The sequence below is a fragment of the Aotus nancymaae genome, unplaced genomic scaffold (assembly GCF_030222135.1).
Source record: "Aotus nancymaae isolate 86718 unplaced genomic scaffold, 86718_ANA_hifiasm-v0.15.2.pri h1tg000029l, whole genome shotgun sequence".
NCBI lineage: Eukaryota > Metazoa > Chordata > Mammalia > Primates > Aotidae > Aotus > Aotus nancymaae.
In genome coordinates, this window is record NW_026988442.1 from 68063533 (window position 1) to 68083982 (window position 20450).

General features: G+C 37.8%; 1 protein-coding gene across 1 annotated transcript in view; it reads left to right on the top strand.

The window, feature by feature from the left end:
- The window catches only part of GTDC1 (glycosyltransferase like domain containing 1), a 406979-nt gene that overhangs the window by 323696 nt on the left and 62833 nt on the right, over nucleotides 1–20450 (top strand). The window contains 2 exon segments of the mRNA XM_064382799.1: nucleotides 17330–17480; nucleotides 17482–17498. Of these exon segments, the coding sequence (XP_064238869.1) occupies nucleotides 17330–17480; nucleotides 17482–17498 (168 nt within the window).

Sequence of the window (20450 nt, forward strand, 5' to 3'; positions counted from 1 at the left end):
TAATCCTTAAAACATCCTTAGGAGGTTGTTTCCATTTGTTAAGTAAAAACAAAAGTCTCAGCTAATATTGGCCTAGGGTTATTTACCTGTTAGGTGGTGACCCTGAAATTTGAGTCCAAGGTAATTTAATTCTAAAGGTATTTTGCTTCTTTCACCCTCCTATTGATGAATTTTTACACAGACACCCTGCAAATTCCCTCCCAGCCCTGTTTCTCAGAAATGCGACCACCTTAGTGAGAGGGAAATTTAACTGGCACAGTTACCAACCCCTCTAGTGTTGTGAACAAAATACGAATAAAATAAAATCAAATGGCTACCCTTTTGCAAATAAGTCTTTGCCATTAACACCAACAGATTCATTAATCCTAGCAGGCAGAAATTATCAAGTATATCTCTTTCAAAGAGATATATATCCGTATTGTGTTCCAATAGAAGAACAATATGTATTTGTTAGAAGATGACCTAATTGATCCATTCTTTAGTAATCCAGGGAAATTGGATTGTTCTGCTCGTCGGTGGAAGCATTGTCTCGTCAACATGGCTCCAGGAGGCCAGGAGTAACCTTGTGTTCTCTGTGCGTGTGGCTTGGGTCAGGAGGTGTAAGGCCAACAGGAAGCAACTTCATTGGTCCTTTGGAACTTTAATGTGACTGTAACTTTAAAAATCTCCAATAGCAGAAATATTTTTCCAATATAACATACAGAGGTTGAGAGTTTGATATTTAAGTCTTGTGAAAATAAAATTTGGACTTTTAAAAGTAAGTACATGTTTTTGTTGTTTTTTGGGTTTTGTTTGTTGGGTGGTTTTTTTTTTTGGGAGACGGAGTCTTGCTCTGTCACCCAGGCTGGAGTGCAGTGGCGCAATCTTGGCTCACTGCAGCCTTCACCTTCTGGGTTCAGGCAATTCTCCTGCCTCAGCCTCCCGAGTAGCTGGGACTACAGGCACATGCCACCAGACCCGACTGATTTTTTGTATTTTTAGTAGAGACGAGGTTTCACTGTGTTAGCCAGGATGGTTTTGGTCTCCTGACCTTGTGATCCACCTGCCTGGCCCTCCCAAAGTGCTGGGATTACAGGCATGAGCCACCATGCCCAGCCAGTATATGTTTATTGTAACTCTCTAAGTTCACTTTCTCTTGCAATAACCTTCATTTTGCAAAATTGAACTTTCTTAAGCAAGTATTTGTGCCAACCACTATACTGAACACTTTCCTATGCATTGTTATACTTTAGCCTCTCAACAGTCCTATGGCCTTTTTAGAAAGGATCATACCAATAATCAGAGCAGAGTGATATGGTTGCTCTTACAATGACAAGTGATTTCTTTTCTATCAAAATAGGTTTTACAATATTACATTTATGACTTGTTACCCTTCCTTCCAAGAAGGGATAAATGCTATTTATAAGAAGCTCTGTTTAATAATATCAGGTGAACAGAATTCTATTTTTAAAACTGTTAGAACTGATTGAAGGAGTTCAGATACCGAAAGCCCCCAAACAAAGCCAATTCTACAGCACAAGAGCAAGTCCAAAGTGCATCTTAACATTTAAAACTAGATTGAAATTTAAATTCCACCAACCAGAACTTGGGCTGATATCAGTGTTGATCATAGAAAAAGAGATGTTTCTAATTAACTAACTTTAAAGCCCTATCTTAATCACTTAGAACATTCTTGTGCACATCTGTGCTGCAGGAGTAACTGGATTACCTCCATGATGTGTGTCTCTGGGTGTGCGTGTGTGTTTAAAGCAATGCTATAACTCTATCCAAATGCGATTCAGCACTGCTTTAAAGTTTAGAAGCAAATGTGTACTTAGTAACATAGTTTAAAACTTGAAACCCTCCTCTACCTTATATTGTGCTTCTCTTGTAAATTGGGCTTGTTTGCGGAAGGCAGCCATTTCAAATACTGTGACACATACATCCCAGAACTTCTTCCCTCTTACTTCAGCCTAACTTAAATGAGCACCAGAGCCAGGGACTCTCATGTGGTTTTGCTTCATCTGACAGTGACATCAGTATCTTTCCATTTGCCTTATTTTTGTAAAATTGTGCCCAGAATGAATGGCGAGGCCAGTAAAGGAAACTGAGTCCTAGGAGTAATTTTTCATTAGGGTAAATGAGGTGACGTGATAAACAAGTAAAACCCAATGTGACAACATAATAAAAAGCTGTGATACAAAATGTTGGATTCTGTTCCTATGAGGGTTTTCTAAGGCCTTTATACCTTTTGCAAGTCTCATGTGTATATAAGCTGATCAGTGGAAACGTAATTGGTAATCAGATATTTATTTCTATCAATGAATGACCAGATGGCTCTTGCCTCCATTGGAAGAGAACCATTTTGCCTATCTAATAACTCAGGGACATTATGTATAACAAACTGAGCAGGAGGATATTCTCTAGCCCAAGTAAAAAACTACAGCTGCTTTTCTCTACTTTGTAAAGTTGGCAGAGGCTCACAAATGACTTTATTCTTCTTTTTTAATTGAAATAGTTTGTGTATTTTCCCTACCAAAGTAACACATGCTTATTCTGGAAAACTATGTCAATACAAACAAAATAGGGGAAGAGTGCTTACAAATCAATTTATACTACCTATCACTTGCTGCTTGGAGATTTGATGATGGTGATGAGGATAAAAGGCTGACATTTATTTGAGTACATACTCTTGCCTGGATGCTGTGCTAAGTGCTTTACATAAATTAGCTTATTTAATCCTCCCCACAACCCAGTAATGTCAGTAATGGTATTAATCCCCCTTTGTAGAAAAGGAACTGAAGCCCAGAGATGTTAAGTGAATCATCTGAAGTCACACAGCTGCTAGGTCACATAGTAGAGGGTAGCTAATTGACCCTGACGGTGAGCCCCCATTGATTTCCAAGAGTTAATTGATTAACTTTGTTGTATATACTGCAAATAATTTTTATACTTTTGTGGGTTGTCTTTCAGTTGTATTTATGAAGCTTAGGATATATTATATTATTTTACACAGATGAGTCCATTCTTTTTTTTTTTTCTTTTTTTTCAATGGAGTTTCACTCTGTCACTCAGGCTGGAGTGCAGTGGCACAATCTCAGCTGACTGTAACCTCCTCCTCCTGGGTTCAAGTGCTTCTCAGCCTTCTGAGTAGCTGGGATCACAGGTGTGTGCCACCATGCCTGGCTAATTTTTTTGTATTCTTGGTAGAGATGGGGTTTTACCATGGCCAGGCTGGTCCCAAACTCCTGACCTCAGGTGATCCACCCACCTCAGCCTCCCAAAATGCTGGGATTACAGGCATGAGCCACCGCTTCTGGCCAAGTTTATTCTTTACTTTTGTGGTTTCTACCTTTAGCACCATGTTTGAGAAGACCTCTTCTAACCCTAGATTATAATGTAGGAAGAAGAAAAATATGCTAGCAGTACCAGAAGAAATTAGCCACAAGCCAGAAAACCATAGTATCTACCCAAGTTGTCACCCACAAGAAGAAGATCTGAGAGTGATTGAAGGCAGTGGTGGAAGGGAAACTAAAACTGCTCTTTCATTATACCCTATAAAGTCCAACTTACTCAATAGACCAGTTACTTACACATCTGTTCTTGCCTTCTCCTCTCTCCTTCAGGCTTCTGCAGTAGGGACTGGACTGGGAGGGTCCGGATGACAGAAAAAGGGGGAGTGTGGCTAGTTATAGAGATGGAGCTGTTTGAGGGCCTGTCATAGGTGTCAGATGCCTTTGGTTGAGTCTTCTGTGTGGCACTTAGTTATGTTCTTTTGAGACACACGTATGGAGACCTCATACACAGAGTTAATACACCTGTCATGGATGAAACTTTATCTGGGTAACTTCTAATCACCTCCTTTTCTCAGGTTGTACCCCACTTGCATGTACCTTGCCCTAAAGGCCCTTAAGCATAGTCCTTTCAATACTGTGTAAGCCTAGCGCCCTCCCCCTACCACTAGGCCCACGGGAAAACACATCAGACATCTTCTTCCTTACAAATGTTAAAAATAGAGACTGCTTCCATTGCTTGCCTTTCTCCTTGACCTGCCATGGGGACAACTTTGGTCAGCCTCCCTCCTTCAGAATCTCAAATCACGGCCATCACCATGATCTATGCCCCATATTTTAGGGGGCATGCAGTAGGTTCTCCCAAGAATTCTGTGCTCTGTACTAGGAGTGGAATGAGGCAGGTGTTGAGTTTCGGCAGTTTGGCAGTCATCCAGCTTGGGGAAAGAGATGCCAACCCCTCTTCTGGCAGACGTCCCAGTCTCTACCCTTTTCTTACATAGGCTGTTAGAGAGTGATAGGGTAAGAGTATTTTACAGATAATATTTCTGTCTTTAGCAAGTCCTGCAGAGGTGTGCCTAGCACCTCTGTTTAGCGTTTGTAGGTATTAATCCTCAGCATTAGAGCCTCAGCTGAAATGCCAAGATGATAAGAGAAGTCCCATTCCACATCCTATGATACGGAGTTATTTTGTGTTATGGGGCTATCATGTGATAGAAAGATTCTAATTTTTTTCTTTCAAAATAGATTGTTAGTTATCACAGATGCTTTCTGATTGGTGTATTACTTTTTAAGTAGTAGTCCAAGCCATCAGTAAATTGATATTCATTTCTTCTAGAAGTATAACCCCATTACAATAAAATGAAAAAAAAATTATATCAAAGGAGTGTTCTCTGTAGCAAAGCTATTTCTGTGTCACAGTGTGTAGTCCTTCAAAGCAGTGTTTTGTTGATCTTAGTGACAACAAATTCAATATATCTAATAATACTGCATAGCAGGTCTTCATTCTCTTTCCTGTTGATGTGACAGTCACTCTTTAATGAAACCTTACTTTGTATACCATTTGCATTGTAGATCAGGAATGAAGAGCTGAGTTTGCTTAAGCGATAGCTGATCTGTTTATACTTTTTATATTCTTCCATCAAGAAATAATTACCCTTCAACCGACCTTCCTCTTTCCACTTCATATATGCAAACCACCTAAATAAAATATACTCAAACTCCGAGGACCCAGAAAAGCATAGAATAGTGTATGCATACCCTTTTCCACTTCCTCATACCAAGGCGTTCATTCGTTCAGCAACCGCATAGTAAGCGCATACTGTGGACCATAAACCTGCTAGACAACAGAGTTGATTTTGCTCATTTATTTACCACAGGGAAGTAAAGAATAAGATTTGTTTTAATTCAAGTTCTGTAAAATTGGAATGTTATTTCTGGCTTAACAAAGATATTGTTACACAATTTTTGGTATCTCATTGATTTGTTGCCCGTAATTCTCTGTTGGAATACATCTACACATGGATTGGTTTTAAATGGCCTTCAGCAGTTTACTGCAGGGCCATCTGGCCATTTGCTGTCTGTATTCCCAAACTAATATCTAGTTCTAGAATAATCTGGCTTTTGACACCATTAGGATTCAGTTATACCCTGGCATACATTTCTGAAGTGTTAAATATGTAATATATTGTTGGTTCAGGTGATATACACAATACTTTAAGATAGCCCGTGCAGACTCTCAATACATCTAAATAATGGAATAATTACCTTTTTAAGTTATAAGAATTATTTTTATTTTATATGAGAACTCCATTGAATAATACTTTTTCTAGAATATTATATGTTTAAAGATATACAGTTTTCATTTATATCTAATTTTGTATTTATGGAGATGTTTGTATGTCTTTGTGGCCATGACCCACAATGATATTAACACAAACTCTGAATTTATATTGTCTCTACTGAGAGTATTTGTCCATATTCATGAACTTACTTTTCAAAGAAAAGATGTTTCAAGGTGGAAAGTAAAAACTCTTCTGGAAATAATGTTGTAGCTCACAATAATGTTCACTATTTTCTGAAAGAAGACCATGAATTGTTGTGATCTTTAAACAACCAACATGCAAAATTTGTTTAAAGCTCAGAAGAAAGAAATTCAGCTATAGAATGTTTAAAGATCTGATTTATCTTCTAATTATTTTTCCTGTAAGAGTGAGATTTGAGTTTGAGTGGGCACTCTATAAATATCTGCTGGTGCCTAATAGCTTAAGTAAATATCTTACACTTTAGAACACTAGTTCTTTTTTTTTTTTTTCTTTTTAAGGAAGGATAGAATCTGGATTTAAACCCCTTTCCATTGGCTCACTTTGGTGCATCAGTAGCTCTTCCAAGTCATGCTGAGTGATGCCTAGAAGTGAACTTGTCACCTTCCTCACCTCTTCACAAAACCTCTTCTGATGTGTTCTATCCATTATCTAGCCCAGTTTGAACAAATCAGAAACTGCCTCTTACAACTCACTATAGGATTAGACTCTCAAGAACCTCAGATACTAGAATTTATGGATAGAGAAGATAAAGTAGGTTTTAAAATAATGGCATAAGAAATAAACTGAAAACATGAGAAATAAAAACTATACTCTAAAAAATAATGCAAATTTTTAAAGGACTACATGGAATTTTTATATATTCATCAAAATTAACTCAGTGGACATGCTAAGTATTACACATTGATAAAGAGAGAATTAGCAACCTAGAAACTAGATATTAAAAATTTAAAAGAATGTAGCAAAATGGAAGAAGATACTGAAAATAGGAAAGGTATTGGGCATAGCAGCATGAGTCTGCAATCTCAGCTGCTTGGGAAACTGAAGTGAGAGAACTGCTTGAGCGAACTTCAGTGAGTTGTGATCATGCCACTGCACTCCAGCTTGGGCAACACAGCAAGACCCCATCTCATATATATATATATGAAATTTTAAAAAGAAAAAATAGGAAACAGATGTTAAGATCTTAAAAGATGAGAATCCAACATATGTTTAATAGGAGTTTCAGAAGGAAAAACTAGAGAAAAATTAAGAGGCAATATTCAAAGAGATTTTTGGACATATTTCCAGAGATTACAAAAATCGTGAATCCTGAAGATAATACATGTATTTAGTTTTAAAAGATCAGAGAGTGCAACAAAAGGTTCATAATAAAAAGCAAAATTTTCTTCCTCAGTCCTCCCTACCCCCACACCCTATAGCTTCCTCAGAGGCTACCCTCTGACAAAATTGTAGTCATTTCTTATCTTGCTATTTCTTGATTTTTTTTTTTAAATGTGAGAAATCTATTGACTTTCCTGCCTTTGGAAATGATTTAGTTAGCTCTCTTTTATAAGCACAGATGCATACACACATTTTTCCTCACCCTGTTTTTCCAATATGACTATATCTCAACTTTTGGTTAAATAAATATTCTGTGTTTATAGCATTATTACTATGTAAAAAGTGTTCCCTGCTGAGCCTCATTGTGTTCTATGATTAGATTTCCTTTCTCAAACAACTCTTCATTTTTTCCTAGAGCTAATTATTACATTGGCTTTATTTGTTTGGTTTCTTGTCACTATCAACAAATCCATTCCCAAGCACTGTCACTATCACTAATTCATCTGCTCAGTGTCAACCACATTAGGAAACTTGTCATTTCCATTTTTTTTCTTGGACTCTACCTTCCTGGAGGCCTCAATTCTCTTGCTCCTGTTTGTTCTATTTGCACCTTGGGGCTTTGGGTCAACTATGTCCTAGATTCTATGTCTTTCTCTTCCTTGGTTTACTTTTTTCCTATAGAGGAGCACGTCCACTAGTATCTTCTCAAGAAAAAGAGTACGTAAGAGCCTTGCATGCCTGAAAATGACTCTAGCCTACCTCACATTTGATTGATATTTGACCGAGTATTGAACTCTCATTGGAAACCATTTATTTCAAAAGTTTGAGGTCATGTTCCATTGTTTCTGCTTTTTAAATTTCCTCCCCCGCAGTCTTTTTTCTGATTCCTTGCATGTGACTCCCCTTGCTCCCTCACCCAAAAGGTATTAGGACCTTCTGATTTACCTCTGGTATTCTGAAATTCTATAATAATTCTACCTGGATTAAATTTTTGTTGCTTTGTTATTCTGAGAACTCAATCCATTAGTACAAAGAAATTTCTTATATTTTTTTCTTTGATTTTCTTCCCACTTTATTTTCTCGGTATTCACTTTCTTCAGTTCCTAAATTGACCTTATTTTATCTCTTTTCCCATATTCCTTATTTTTGTTTTTGTTCTTATTGTGCCTTCTACAAGAGTTTCTCCACTTTATCTTTCAGCCCTTCCATTGATTTTTTTCTTTTTTTAGTTATGATATTTTTAATTGCAAGCAGTTTTTTTTTGTTCTTGGATGTACTTTTCTTATTGCATTTGTCTTTTCTGCCATGGATGCAAAATCTTATCATCGTGGATATTTCTTATAGGGTTTTTTTTAAGTTTTCTTCTTTTCTCTACATTGTCTCAGTTTCTTCTAAGTGAAACAGAAAAAGTTCCCTTGTTCCCCTAGCAGGGCGTACGATGAGGGTGTGACTCACTTCTTCAGTACTCCACTGTGCAAACCTCTAGGGGAGCATACAGATGGCAGGCTGTGGGGCTCTGACCCCATGCAGTATCTAGGGGTGAATGTTTACAGCTGAAGCCCCAGTGGGCGTGTGTTACAGGGTGCTGTTTTAGTTTTGCCGTCTATAGGCGGCTTGTCTTAACCAGCTCAATTAGACTTCTACTTTGTCACAAGGACAAAGGGCTTTCTGTATCCTGGGTTCTTGCCTTGGTGTACCAGAAGAATCGAATCACACCTGGGACTGGATAATGAGTGCAAGGTATTATTGAGTGGAAGTAGCTCTCAGCAGATGGAGGAAGCCAGAAGGGGATCGAGTGGGAAGGTTTTCCCCTAAACTCCTCATTGTTCTGCCAGTCGGTGGTCTGCCGGCCCAGTGCCTGTCAGTGGTTCCTCTCCATGTCCAACCACCTGTGTGTTCCTCTGCTAATGTGCTCCTCTCAGTGTCCAGCCGCCTGTGTGTCTGCCTGCTGGGGTATCCGGTTTTTATAGGCACAGCATGGGGACGTGGCAGGCCAGGATGTCTTGGGAAATGCAACATTTGGGCAGGAAATGCCTGTCCTCACATAGGTTCGTGGGGGTGGAGCCCTAGCCAAGGACCCCACCCTCCAATACCCAGCACTTCCCTTACTCCATTCTGTATCATTTAAAGGGACCACACCCTTCCCTTTCCAGCACTTCCATATCGCAAGTTCCCTTTTTATGTTTTGTCTTGTTTATTCCATGTTAAGAGTTATCCTCAAGTGTCTGGTGGTTCCTGACTGTCAATTCCTATTGAAGAGCAAGACTGTGAGAGATGATTAGAAGTTCTCTGTTCAGAGACAGGGCTTGTTGACTGGTGACCTTTCTCATGAAACAAACGAACAAATTCAATTGTTGTGTTGTGGCATCACCCACATTTCAGTTTCACTAAATCAGTCTAGTTAGTTTCTAGAGAAAGGCTCTTATTTCCTAGAAGGGGAATCTCCAGCTATCTGGGAGCCAAATAGGTGAAAGTTTCTGGACAAACGTCACCAATGAATGGGCATACTTTCACTTCACTCACCCTTGCCTTTGGCCTTGCCTGGTCTCTGGTTTAACCCCTCAAGTTAGGAAGCATCCTTTCTGCTGTTGAAGTGGGAGCTGCATGGGCTTAGAGAGGTTATCAAGGTGTTTGATTTCACTCTATGTAAAATCGCTATCAATTCTTCTGTTTTTAGTTCTTGCTCCATAGAGAACCTGGACTGATAAGTTCCTGAGCCTTTCAGAGTTTCTGTGGAACAGGCAACCTTCTTGGCTAAAACCACACACACACACACACACACACACACTCTCTCTCTCTCTCTCTCTCTCTCTCTCTCTCTCTCTCTCTCTCTCTCCCCCTCCCTCCCCATCCATCCATCCATCCATCCTTCCATCCTGCATTCTTACGGATATTCTGCCTTCTCCTGTCTGCTCAACCACCACTCATCCATCTGCTTTCCATCTTCTGCAATTTGGTTCACATTCTTTTCCATTGCAGTCCTTCCCAGTTTTTCTTTTTATCCTAGTAAGCGTATGCCTTTTAAATAAATTTCCTACCATTATTTTAGTAGGAATTGAAAAGGCAAGGGAGGATTGAACATCGGTGTTTGCTCTACCATCTTTGCCCCAATCCATTCAAGCTGTATCCGGAATGTTTATCCAGACTCAATCTGGCCCCTCACTTGTATCATTAAGGACAGAAAGACCTCTCCCTGCTTATTTTTCAGGCTTCATCTTTTGTCCCTCCCCTCCCCATACCTTCCCATCTACCTCTGCCCAGTCAATGCTCTGGTCATATTTTGCTTTTTATCTCTGGACCATGTTCTCTCTTTCCCTGGGCTTTATGCTCATGCTGTTACTTTTAGCACAACCCAGCTCTTGCTCCCATACCTGGCTAAATTCTAATCATCATGAAGGTCATGACTTCAGATCCTCTTCTCTAGAGAGCCTTCCCCGGTACTAACTCCCTTTCTAGGTCTCGGTTCTCATCTTGTAGCACCTAATTCTTTCCTGATTGAAGCACCTGCGACATTATATGTTCCATGAGGATATCTTAGCTAATTTACCTGGCAGATAGTAGGCACTCTAATTTTTGTTGAATGATGAGTGACTGTTTCTTCCTCTGAATCTTTTTACTCAGTGTTTTCACTGAGTATTTGCTGTCTTTGCCTTCAAGCCTTGCTTATATTATAGTAATGAGTAATGGCCCAGCAAGTCAGATATTTCAAATGTATCCATCTGTTTTATTTTTACTCCCTTTTTCCTAAGAAGTACTAAAAAATGTAGAAAAGCTGAAGTAAGTAGAAGTGTTTATATATCATTTTGTATACTTAAAGGTTTTATTTCAGATGTAAAATTAACAAAGTTATGTTTTCCAATATTCTGGATGAGGTCAGTTTCTATGGCTTAAAAATTAGATAGCAATATAATCAGAATTTGAATTGAATCAATACTTAGTGTCCTAACATTTAATGTGAGAGCCAAAAAAAAAAAAAAAAAAAAAAAAGGTGGTTGTGCTGAAAGTTGGCTTTGCTGGTAATTTTGATATATTCAGGTTGTGGATAGGCAAATGAAAAAGAAAAAAAGACTAGATTTTTGATGTCCATCTGTTCATGCTTCAGAGATCTGGAAACTGAAGTTTTAAATTTTCTGGTTGTATTTTCCTGGTTTATTCAGTTTTAAGAAGGAAAATGACAGAACCTCTCAGAAAAATGAAGGAATACAAGTAAAGACAAGGAAAAGTGCAAGGTAGAAAACAGTATCATAGGAAAGACATAATAGAAATGGAGGAATATATTCATTTAATTAATAACATTGGATCTTTTTGCAATTAATGCATCTCTAGGTATGAGTACAATTATTTGATTAGTATACAAATGAAAAGAAGATAACATTAAAAGTACCTGCCTTAAGCGTATGGCTAAAGTATAAGAAGTAATAAGAAAAATATGTCTTGAAGAAGACATGGGTCTCTAGTTTATAAAGTAGGCTCAACTATGAAAGGGTCAGTGGAATGTTAGACTAGAGGTTTTAGAATGTTGACTGTTTCTCTAATAACAATTAAATGCAATGATGATCTTTACCACTATTATCAATAATAAAAAATAGTGATCAGTAATAACTGAGTTCTTTTTTTTTTTTATTGCATTTTAGGTTTTGGGGTACATGTGAAAAACATGCAAGGTTGTTGCATAGGTGCATACGTGGCAGTGTGATTTGCTGCCTCCCTCCCCTTCACCTATATCTGGCATTTTTTCCCATGCTATCCCTCCCCAACTCCCCACCCCCCCGCTGTCCCCCCCCTCCCCCCAACAGACCCCCGTGTATAGTGCTCCCCTCCCTGTGTCCATGTGTTCTCCTTGTTCACCACCCGCCTATGAGTGAGAACATGTGTTCTTAATATGTGCCAAACAACATGGAAACATAATTCTGCACGGTAGTGTTACTGTTATTCCCATTTTACAGATGACGCAACTGATTCTTAGAGAAAAGACTTTTCTCAGATAAGCTAAAAAGTGACAGAGCCCTGAATTTACAACCAGTCAATATGCCTAGACCCCTTTTTTTTGCCATTTTGCCTCTTAATAATAAGAAATCATTAGACTTGATTAGATGCTTAATCCTTATTACCTCTGTGAGAATTCTAAGACTAGCCTCATTCTCATTGTTCAGATGAGAAAACTCAGGTTTAGAAAGATTAAATGACTTTATTCACAACCACATTTTAAAGAAAAATTCCTTTCCTGAAACACAAATCTTTATTATTTATTTATTTAAATTTTTTAAAAAGTAACATTTGGCTTTAGAATAAAATGTACAAACATTTCTCCTATTTATTCCCCACATTTTCTCATCAGTATTGATAGTCAGCTTGTTATTCTTTCAAAATAGTGTATTTTTGTCACTATCTATCAACAGAAATATAGTGTCTCCTTTTCTGTTACTATTCTGATACTCTGTTCAGGAAATTTGACCCATCATATTGTTGTCCCATTGCCCTTTTTCTACCATAGTATTCAGTAAAATCATGTCATGCTCCAAAAGAATCTCTCAAATTAGAAAAACTGCCCTAGGATAATTCTTACATTGGTTTGGAAAGAAGAAAGTTATTCTTTCTTCAGTACCAGTACATTTTCCCATCCTATTTTCAGCCTCCAAATAATGGCTTCCCATAAAAAATCATGGAATAGAACATGCTTAGAAACGATTTTTAGGGTTTCCATCAATGCTTTATTGTTGCTGTAGGAGATATTTGATTCCAAAGGTTATGAGAACATTTACTTGTGGACAAGGTAAATTTTTACATAGAAAGTAGAGCAAATGTACATGGGAAACAGCAACTTCCTCTTGCTTGGAAGAGATTACTTCAGATTCATATTGGGAAAACCTTTCATTGTTCTATACCATCATCATATTAAGTGAGGTGAATAAATAGAAGCTTTTGAAACTTGGCTTCTGAGTTACAAATAGAAAAAATGATATGCAGATTATTAAGTTTGAAAAACACTGAGTCTTTGAGTGATAGAGATAACACAGTTTAGTAAACATGGTTTAGTTTAAAGATTATGTGGGTAATTTACAATTTGGGGGTCTAACAGACCAAATGTATGAAATGTCACTGCACATACTAAAAGCTTCATAGTGTAGACACAACCTCTTAAACATAGAAGGGTCTTAAATATTTTTTGAATGAACATTTGCTGAGTCAACACAGTGACCCATTCACTGACTGACCAGGGAATATAGTGTTACCCAATATGGCTTAAGTATGGACATCATGTAGGGGAGCAAGGAATGGTGCGTTTACTTAGATTTACTCAGCTCCTACTACATGTCATGCCCAACACGTTCTCTTTTTTAATGCTCTTAAGAAATTTACAAGAGCAGATATTACCAGCCTGATTTACAGATTAGAAAACCGAGGTTCAGAGAAATTAACTGATTTGAATAAACTCCAAAATTGAAGAAATGCCTGTGCAGTCCTCTCTACCAACACAGCCTGGATTCTTTCCACTTCAACATACCTGTTACTTGAGTGGAGTAACGAGGTCCTTGACAGAGGTTTCTTTACCTGCCCCCCAAAATAATCTTCCTCACAGGCTTACTGTAGTACCTGAACATATCCTATTTGTGACTAGTTCCCTTGAATTAAGGTATTGCCTCTGTTGAAATGCATTGAGCACAAAATATGATGAATGCATTGTGACAATTTAAGATTAGTTTCTAACAAGACCAATAACAGAGAGCCCAGCATGATTCAGAGTTGGACCCAAATGGGAGTTAGTTTCAAGGTAGGCTGCAAGGAGACCCATAGTGGCAGTGGTGGAGTAGGGTGTGAGTGGGTATTGGGAGTTACCTGGGTACTGAGAAAGTGGTATAAAGACCTTGGGAAATTGACCACCAGTGGGCGGAGAATGTTTTAACGTGGAGGTAGGAAAATAAAGATTTCCTGTTTTCAGTTTAGCCTAGGGCTCTGCCAAACTGTGTTGAATTACTAGAGTAAACCTTGTGTAAACGAGAGAGTTTTGTTGTTGTTCTTAGAGAGCTCTTTTTAGGGGGGAGTAGGGATCGTGAGAAGTGAGTGTACATATGTTAGCAAGGATGGCTCTGGGTTTGATAAACATTTGTTCTGGCAACATGCAAGGTAGCTTTTCTTATTCTCATACATTCATAAGGACCTTAAATTTTCTACGTGGGAGGAATATATCCTAAAGGGATTTTATAAAATTGAATAAGACAAACTGCTCATACTAGTAGGCAGTTAAATTAGCAATGTATACAATCTAAAACACTTTGAAATTAAGAGAGAATGGGGAATTTAGGCATAGTTATTTAAGTTAAATAATGCTAATCACATAAACTGTGTTGCCAGAAGAGGCCATATAAGCAAATGGTTTAAATGAGGTTATCTGGAAAGTGTTAGATTTTCAGAAATGACTCTTAGAAATAGTAGTGGGAAATAAAAATATAAAGGAACGGGCTGTTGAAAATAGAACCATCTTTTCCTTATGACAGCCCATATATATCCCAGCTATTGAAAGGACAGACATCAGGAAATGCTGCACCTTTTAAAGCAGAGAAGAGAAAGCTAAAGCTTCTTTTTAACAATGGAAGATTCTCTTTTCAGTGGAAGATGCTGCTGTCTTTGCTAAGTGTCTTATCCCTGAGACCACTCATGGCTAATGAGGTCAGTCTGATAACTACAGATGTTCTTCCTATTTCAGCATGCATTACTCAGGCCAGTAAGTAGTGTTTGCTTATTAATTTTGACTATAGCTAGTTTCTGTGGATCCCATTTTTCCTGTCTTACCACAGATTCTTCATAGTCTAAGCAAGACACTCTTGCTCAGTATCCTCTCACGGACTGCTGTCAATATTTCATGTTGGCTTTAAAAGTTTGTACCATGAGAGGCAAGATTTCAGGCACCAACCATTGAATATCTAACAACATGGCCTCACAGCCACGGTGGGACCGAGCGGGTGTTCCCCCAGAGCGTTTGTGTGGTGTGCATCATGACTGGCTCATCTGCGATTCAGGTATATTTAAATAATGTTCTGCCAGAGTTTCTTACTGAAACATCCTTCAGAGACATGTGCCACCTATTTTATGAATATTAGCTTTTAGCCATTACCAGCAAAGCAAAGCATGCAGCCATACTGCAGCCAACCAGCCAACGATAAGTGTGTCTTTCTGTTTTATGTTGTAGTCTCCAAACATCCAGTTTTATATTGATATGGGTTTCCTTGCTTTCGATTCCTTTATTTGGTGAAGATAGTGTAGCGGAGGAATGGGGGTGTATGGGTACACATGAGTATGCCATATCAAAATTTTTACTTTCAAACTTTATAGGTTATATAAATCTTCTCATCATGTAAATGATATATTGAACACATGTGAGCTAGCATGATTTTTTAATTATCTGTGATATTTGCTTATGTGGCTAGAGTCTAAATATGTTAATTTTATAATTAATTTCCAACACATTGTTTGGCAACAATAAATAGTTTTGGTTGTAAATCACCCAAGGCCTTAGATCGCTGAACTGCCTCAATGTGTCTTCCCAGTTCGTTTTAGAAAAGTTATTTAATTTCTATTTTCTTTCTCCTCAATTTGGTTTCTATCCAGGAATCTACAGAAATCATTTTGATAAAAACTTGATATTTATTCTGCTGTCATCCATGTTAGCCTTGAACCATATTTTCTGTCACTTTTCACTGGTTCTCCTGCTTTCTTTCAGATGTCCTTTTGTCTACTGGTATGTCACATTGGTGTATGGCTTCAGGTTTGGGTTTCATCATTTTCCCGTGTAAATGTATTTCTCATTCCTTTTGCAATCTCTGTTATATGAAATATGCTACCACCCATCTTGCTGCTCCATGCTTCTCAGACTCTAGCTAATCAACTCCTAGGACCTCAAGTAATATTTCATAGAGTAACCTTTGTTGACCGTTAATTCTTAAGCTGTGTCCTGCATGGATGGGCGAGGAGGAGGACAGGTTATTTGTTCCATTAAGTTTGGGAAACAGTTATCACATCCCCATCACAAAGTAGGTGCTCAATAAGTACTTTTTGAATGAACGAAAGAGTTACTGAATGAACATGTTTATAATATACAGTACCATGTACTTTGGGGAGTTCTATAGTAAAGAAATCTTTAACTTTATTTAACTCAGCATTTTCCAAATTTGTTTTCCAATAAAACTGTCTCTGGTGCAACATCTACATGTGTTTCATGGAATTAGTGTTGCACAAAACACACCTGTGAAACACCAGCCTAAAGGATACAACTACCCCTCCCTCTCCTAAACCTGAGCTGTAACATAGGACACATGGAGCTTCATCAACTCCCTCTCTCCTTGGCTGCCCCATACGTAGGCCAGTTTCCTTATTCCAGTTGCTAACACCCTCATATCTCTTTCCTGGCTCACATATGGAATAATCTTTTATCCATTACACTCTCTTTCTCTTTAATCATACACTAATTTGTATCATTTTTTTTCACCTGCTGTCTTCCAAATGTGTTTTGAGAAACAAATGACTAATAATCTCTGTCATATGGACTTTTATCCTTGGGCATTTATTTATGAGGTTATAGGTTGAACTTACTATTTTAAGTACTTTTTATTAAAATCTCTCAAAAAGACAGTTGTGAGGAATGCATTCCACCCTGGCATGCATTTTCAGCCATGACATTTTCTTCAATGGTACATGAATCAACCTGAATGTCCAAAGTTGATTTGTTTCATGTTAACCTTATTGCCTGCCTTTTGACTACCTCTGTGAGTCAACTGCAAGGACTATAGCCTCTTGACTATAGCAGAAATAAGCTAAGGTGCCCAGAGCATTTCTTTTGCTTACCATCAATCTTAGTGACATTTAAAACTTCTCTCAAATCTAGTCTTTTCCTGGTTGATCTGAAAAGAAAGATTTGGCCATTCCAATAGGTCCATCTTAGGTTTGTGTTTAGACATGGGGGCTGTGGTGAGGGGTATATATTTAGGTCCAGAAAGTGCTTGTTCCAACTGTGTCTTTAAACATTGCCCAACATAGTACTGGGGTTTTGTGGCAATGCCTCTGTAGCCATACTGGTGGACAGAGCTGGGGAGGAAGGGAGTTTGAGAGGATGGGCAGCAGGAGAGAGGCTCTGTTTCTGTTTCACATATGGGTTATTGGTTGGAAAGGAGTTGGGGTGGAGGTCCCATGGCTAATAACAGATTGGAAATGATTATGGCAATCAGAATATTTCTAAAGATAGAAACAGGCTTTGGTGAAGTTTCTAAGAGATTTGGAAACAGGAAGAAGCGTTCTGTAAGATGGACAGTAAAATTTCTTTAAGAAAAATGGGGAAATTATTAAATGAGAAGCCTGACATACACAGATTACTGTTTTTCTTCTGACCCTTTCTTTTCTCTCTTTCACTTCTTACCTCAGGACCTTTTCTCTTCTCATTAGCACCTCCACCAGAGTTGGAACTGGGAAAGAGAAAGGAAGTGTTCAGACATGTGCCTATTTGCATGGTCACGTCATTGAGTTAATGCCAGGACAGCACAAACGTTTTGTCCAGTTCTATAGAAAAGCCAGTTTTCACCCCATCAGTAAGGTATTATTTCCTTTTTTTATTAGCATAGAGCAGCTTATATTGTCAGGCTTCTCTTAACTGTACATTATAAATAGTGTCTGATTAAGAATGTTCTGGATGGGTTAATTAGTGTGGTGACTATTATTAAGCAAACTGCTTGTTAGTATTATGCCTATTTGATCTTGGTATTGATGTGAAGTAATTGACCATAGAGCTACATTGAGAAAAGCTGAAATAAAGTTTTTTTGATTTCTATTATGGCAATAAATTGTTTATATTAAACATGTCTATGAAAATATGAGTTTCATGGCACAGAGAATCAGAATAGACTGTGTGGGATGGTGGATGTAGTTTGTTTTGTTTTGTTTTTAGAATTATTAATACATTTGTCCAGCCTATTTCAAGTCTAGCTTTATTGTAACAAAGTAGCACAATAATATTTCAGCTTTTGCCTTCATTCTTACCACAGAGTATATGAAAACTAGTGTTTTTCACTTTCCCCAACTAAAGGAAATACCCTGTTAGATTTGGCTAATTGCCTAAGTACTTCTTTTGGTGATGATCACTATAATGAATAGATTATAAGAAAAATATGGAAAGATGTTATAAACAAGGAAAACCCAGCTTGTAACTACCTTCTTTCAAGTACCGGGTTGTTATCTATATATTTATTGGTATCTTGTACAGTTCTATTATTAAGTTTCCCTAGCTGTAGCATTTCCATAGGGAATTGATTCCATGAGCTAATAAATTATACCGTCAGGGAGTTTTTCTTGAAATTCAGCTAAAATTTTCCCATTCTTAATTTCATCTCGTTACTCCTAGTTATACCCCCTTGTACCAAGCTAAATAATTATTCTTTTTCCTTGGAGACTCTTATTGTGTACTCTTCTAGTTGTCACTTAACCAGGCTATTCATAGTTAGCTCCTTTAATCTGTCCTCATAAATCAGTTCTTCCATTGCCTTAATTATTATTATTGCTCTTCTAAACACTCTCTAATTTTCAAACATATACAGTTCTCAGATGCCCCAGATGATATCAGCTTTTGCACAGGGCTGTATCCTGACAGACTTAACTGTCTTCCTTCCCTGTACAACAAGATCCAGAACTAAATGGCATCAGTTTGCTGAATCAAATCAGCTCTTGCTCATCTTGTCAAATTCAGGATGGTCTAAATGGTGTATTCGATGTGCCCTACTTGCATTCAAGGTTTATTTTGATTTTTTTCAATTTCATGAAATTTGTAAGCTGTTTTAGTTACTGCCCTTGTTTATATCCTGCATCTTTCCATGTCCCTATTCACTACCACCTATCAAGTCAGTCATCTGCAACCTGTGTTAACATGGGATTCTTTCATCCTTGAGAACATTTATGGAATGCGTTGAATAAAAGCAGGCCTCGCACCTTGCCCACAGCTAAATTCCTTGTCAGTTACCAATTCCCATTGTTTACAACCTTTTAGCCAATCTCTCATCTCTTTTAATTTGCAATTTTGCTCACATGCTGGCCAATATAAATGAATTTTATGAGTAAGATGGATCATGGTACTGTTTTCTAAAATGAAGATATGCTGTTTGAATCCCATTTATTTATTTATTTATTTATTTATTGGTGAATTCTTCATCCACTAAGTTTGTAATTCTGTTCAAATCCTTTTTAAGCTTACCTGGCACTCTTTATCTGACATAAACAAATAGGTTACTTCTCTTGCTCACTTGCTTTGTGTTCCAGATATGTACAGATGTTCCTTCTCTTACCATGTGTTTCATTTCTTTAGGAGAATTGAAGATATTGTCATAGTAATTCTATTTTTTTCTACCTTTTGTGGTGATTAATGGCAATTTTTTGTTGTGTTTTAGTTTTCTGAATATCTTCAGTATTTTGAATTTGTTTCAGGAAGAAGTTGACTGGTTCCCACAGTGATTTGGGGTCTATGAGGTTTGAAACTATACACACGCAGGTTTCTTTCCATTTTAAATCAAGGACTAAATTTATTTTATTAGGGCATATTTAAGGGGTTAGTATCGTTGTGTTTTATCTTTCTATATACAATCATCTATTTATTACTTGGGAGTTCTTATGTTATTTTTGAGTTTTCTCAAGATATTTGAAATTAGAATAGAAATTATGTTTGTTTATGAAACAAACATAGAAACCCCCAAAACAAGCTTTTTGGTTGTGGAACGTGCATCGTCTACTACAGCCAAAGACTTTGTGGCTCCTCCACTATTTCTTAGTGTTGCCCATCAGCCCTTGCTTTCAGCCCTTTTTAACACCCTCTCCCTGTCTCCACGGTGACTGTCCTGATGCTTCAGTGAGTTTCTGAAAGCCCATCTCCACCTCCGTACACCTCACCTGAAATAGATGACCTGACCTAATGCTTTAATAATGCAACTCTTTAGATTCTGCACCTGCCAACTAAAGCTGTTTTGGTTTTTCAGCTTCAATTTTTTCTTCTTCCCTCAGCTTTGTAAGACAGCTAGGTTTATTATCTTTTATAAGACCTTGCTTTTCCCCTACACCATGATCACACATGTTATAATGTTTTTCTCTGATCTTTCTGTTTCTTCAGGATCCTGCTTCCTTCCCTAGCAAGTATTCCCAAGTGAATACTACTGTGTCCATGTGTCTCATTTTAAAAAGTCCAACCTTGCCTTCCCCTTCCTTCTCTCTCCCTCCTTCTCTCTGCCTCTCTCTTTCATACACAAACCCTAATTTCCTGCAGTCTGATTTCTGCCCGCACCACTCTTCAAGGATACTGCCCATCGGAGTAGCCAGTGACCTACAGCGTGACAAAGCCAGAAGCTTCTTGTTTCTCCTCTGTAGCACCTCTGCAGTGTTTTATGTCCCATTTTACACATTCTTTGAGGGTTCTTGATTCATTTCAACAGTGTGATATTACTCTCTTGGATTCTCTTTCTAGTCTTCCAGATGTTCCCTTTTGCTCTCCTTTGATAGTTTTTCTTTTTCA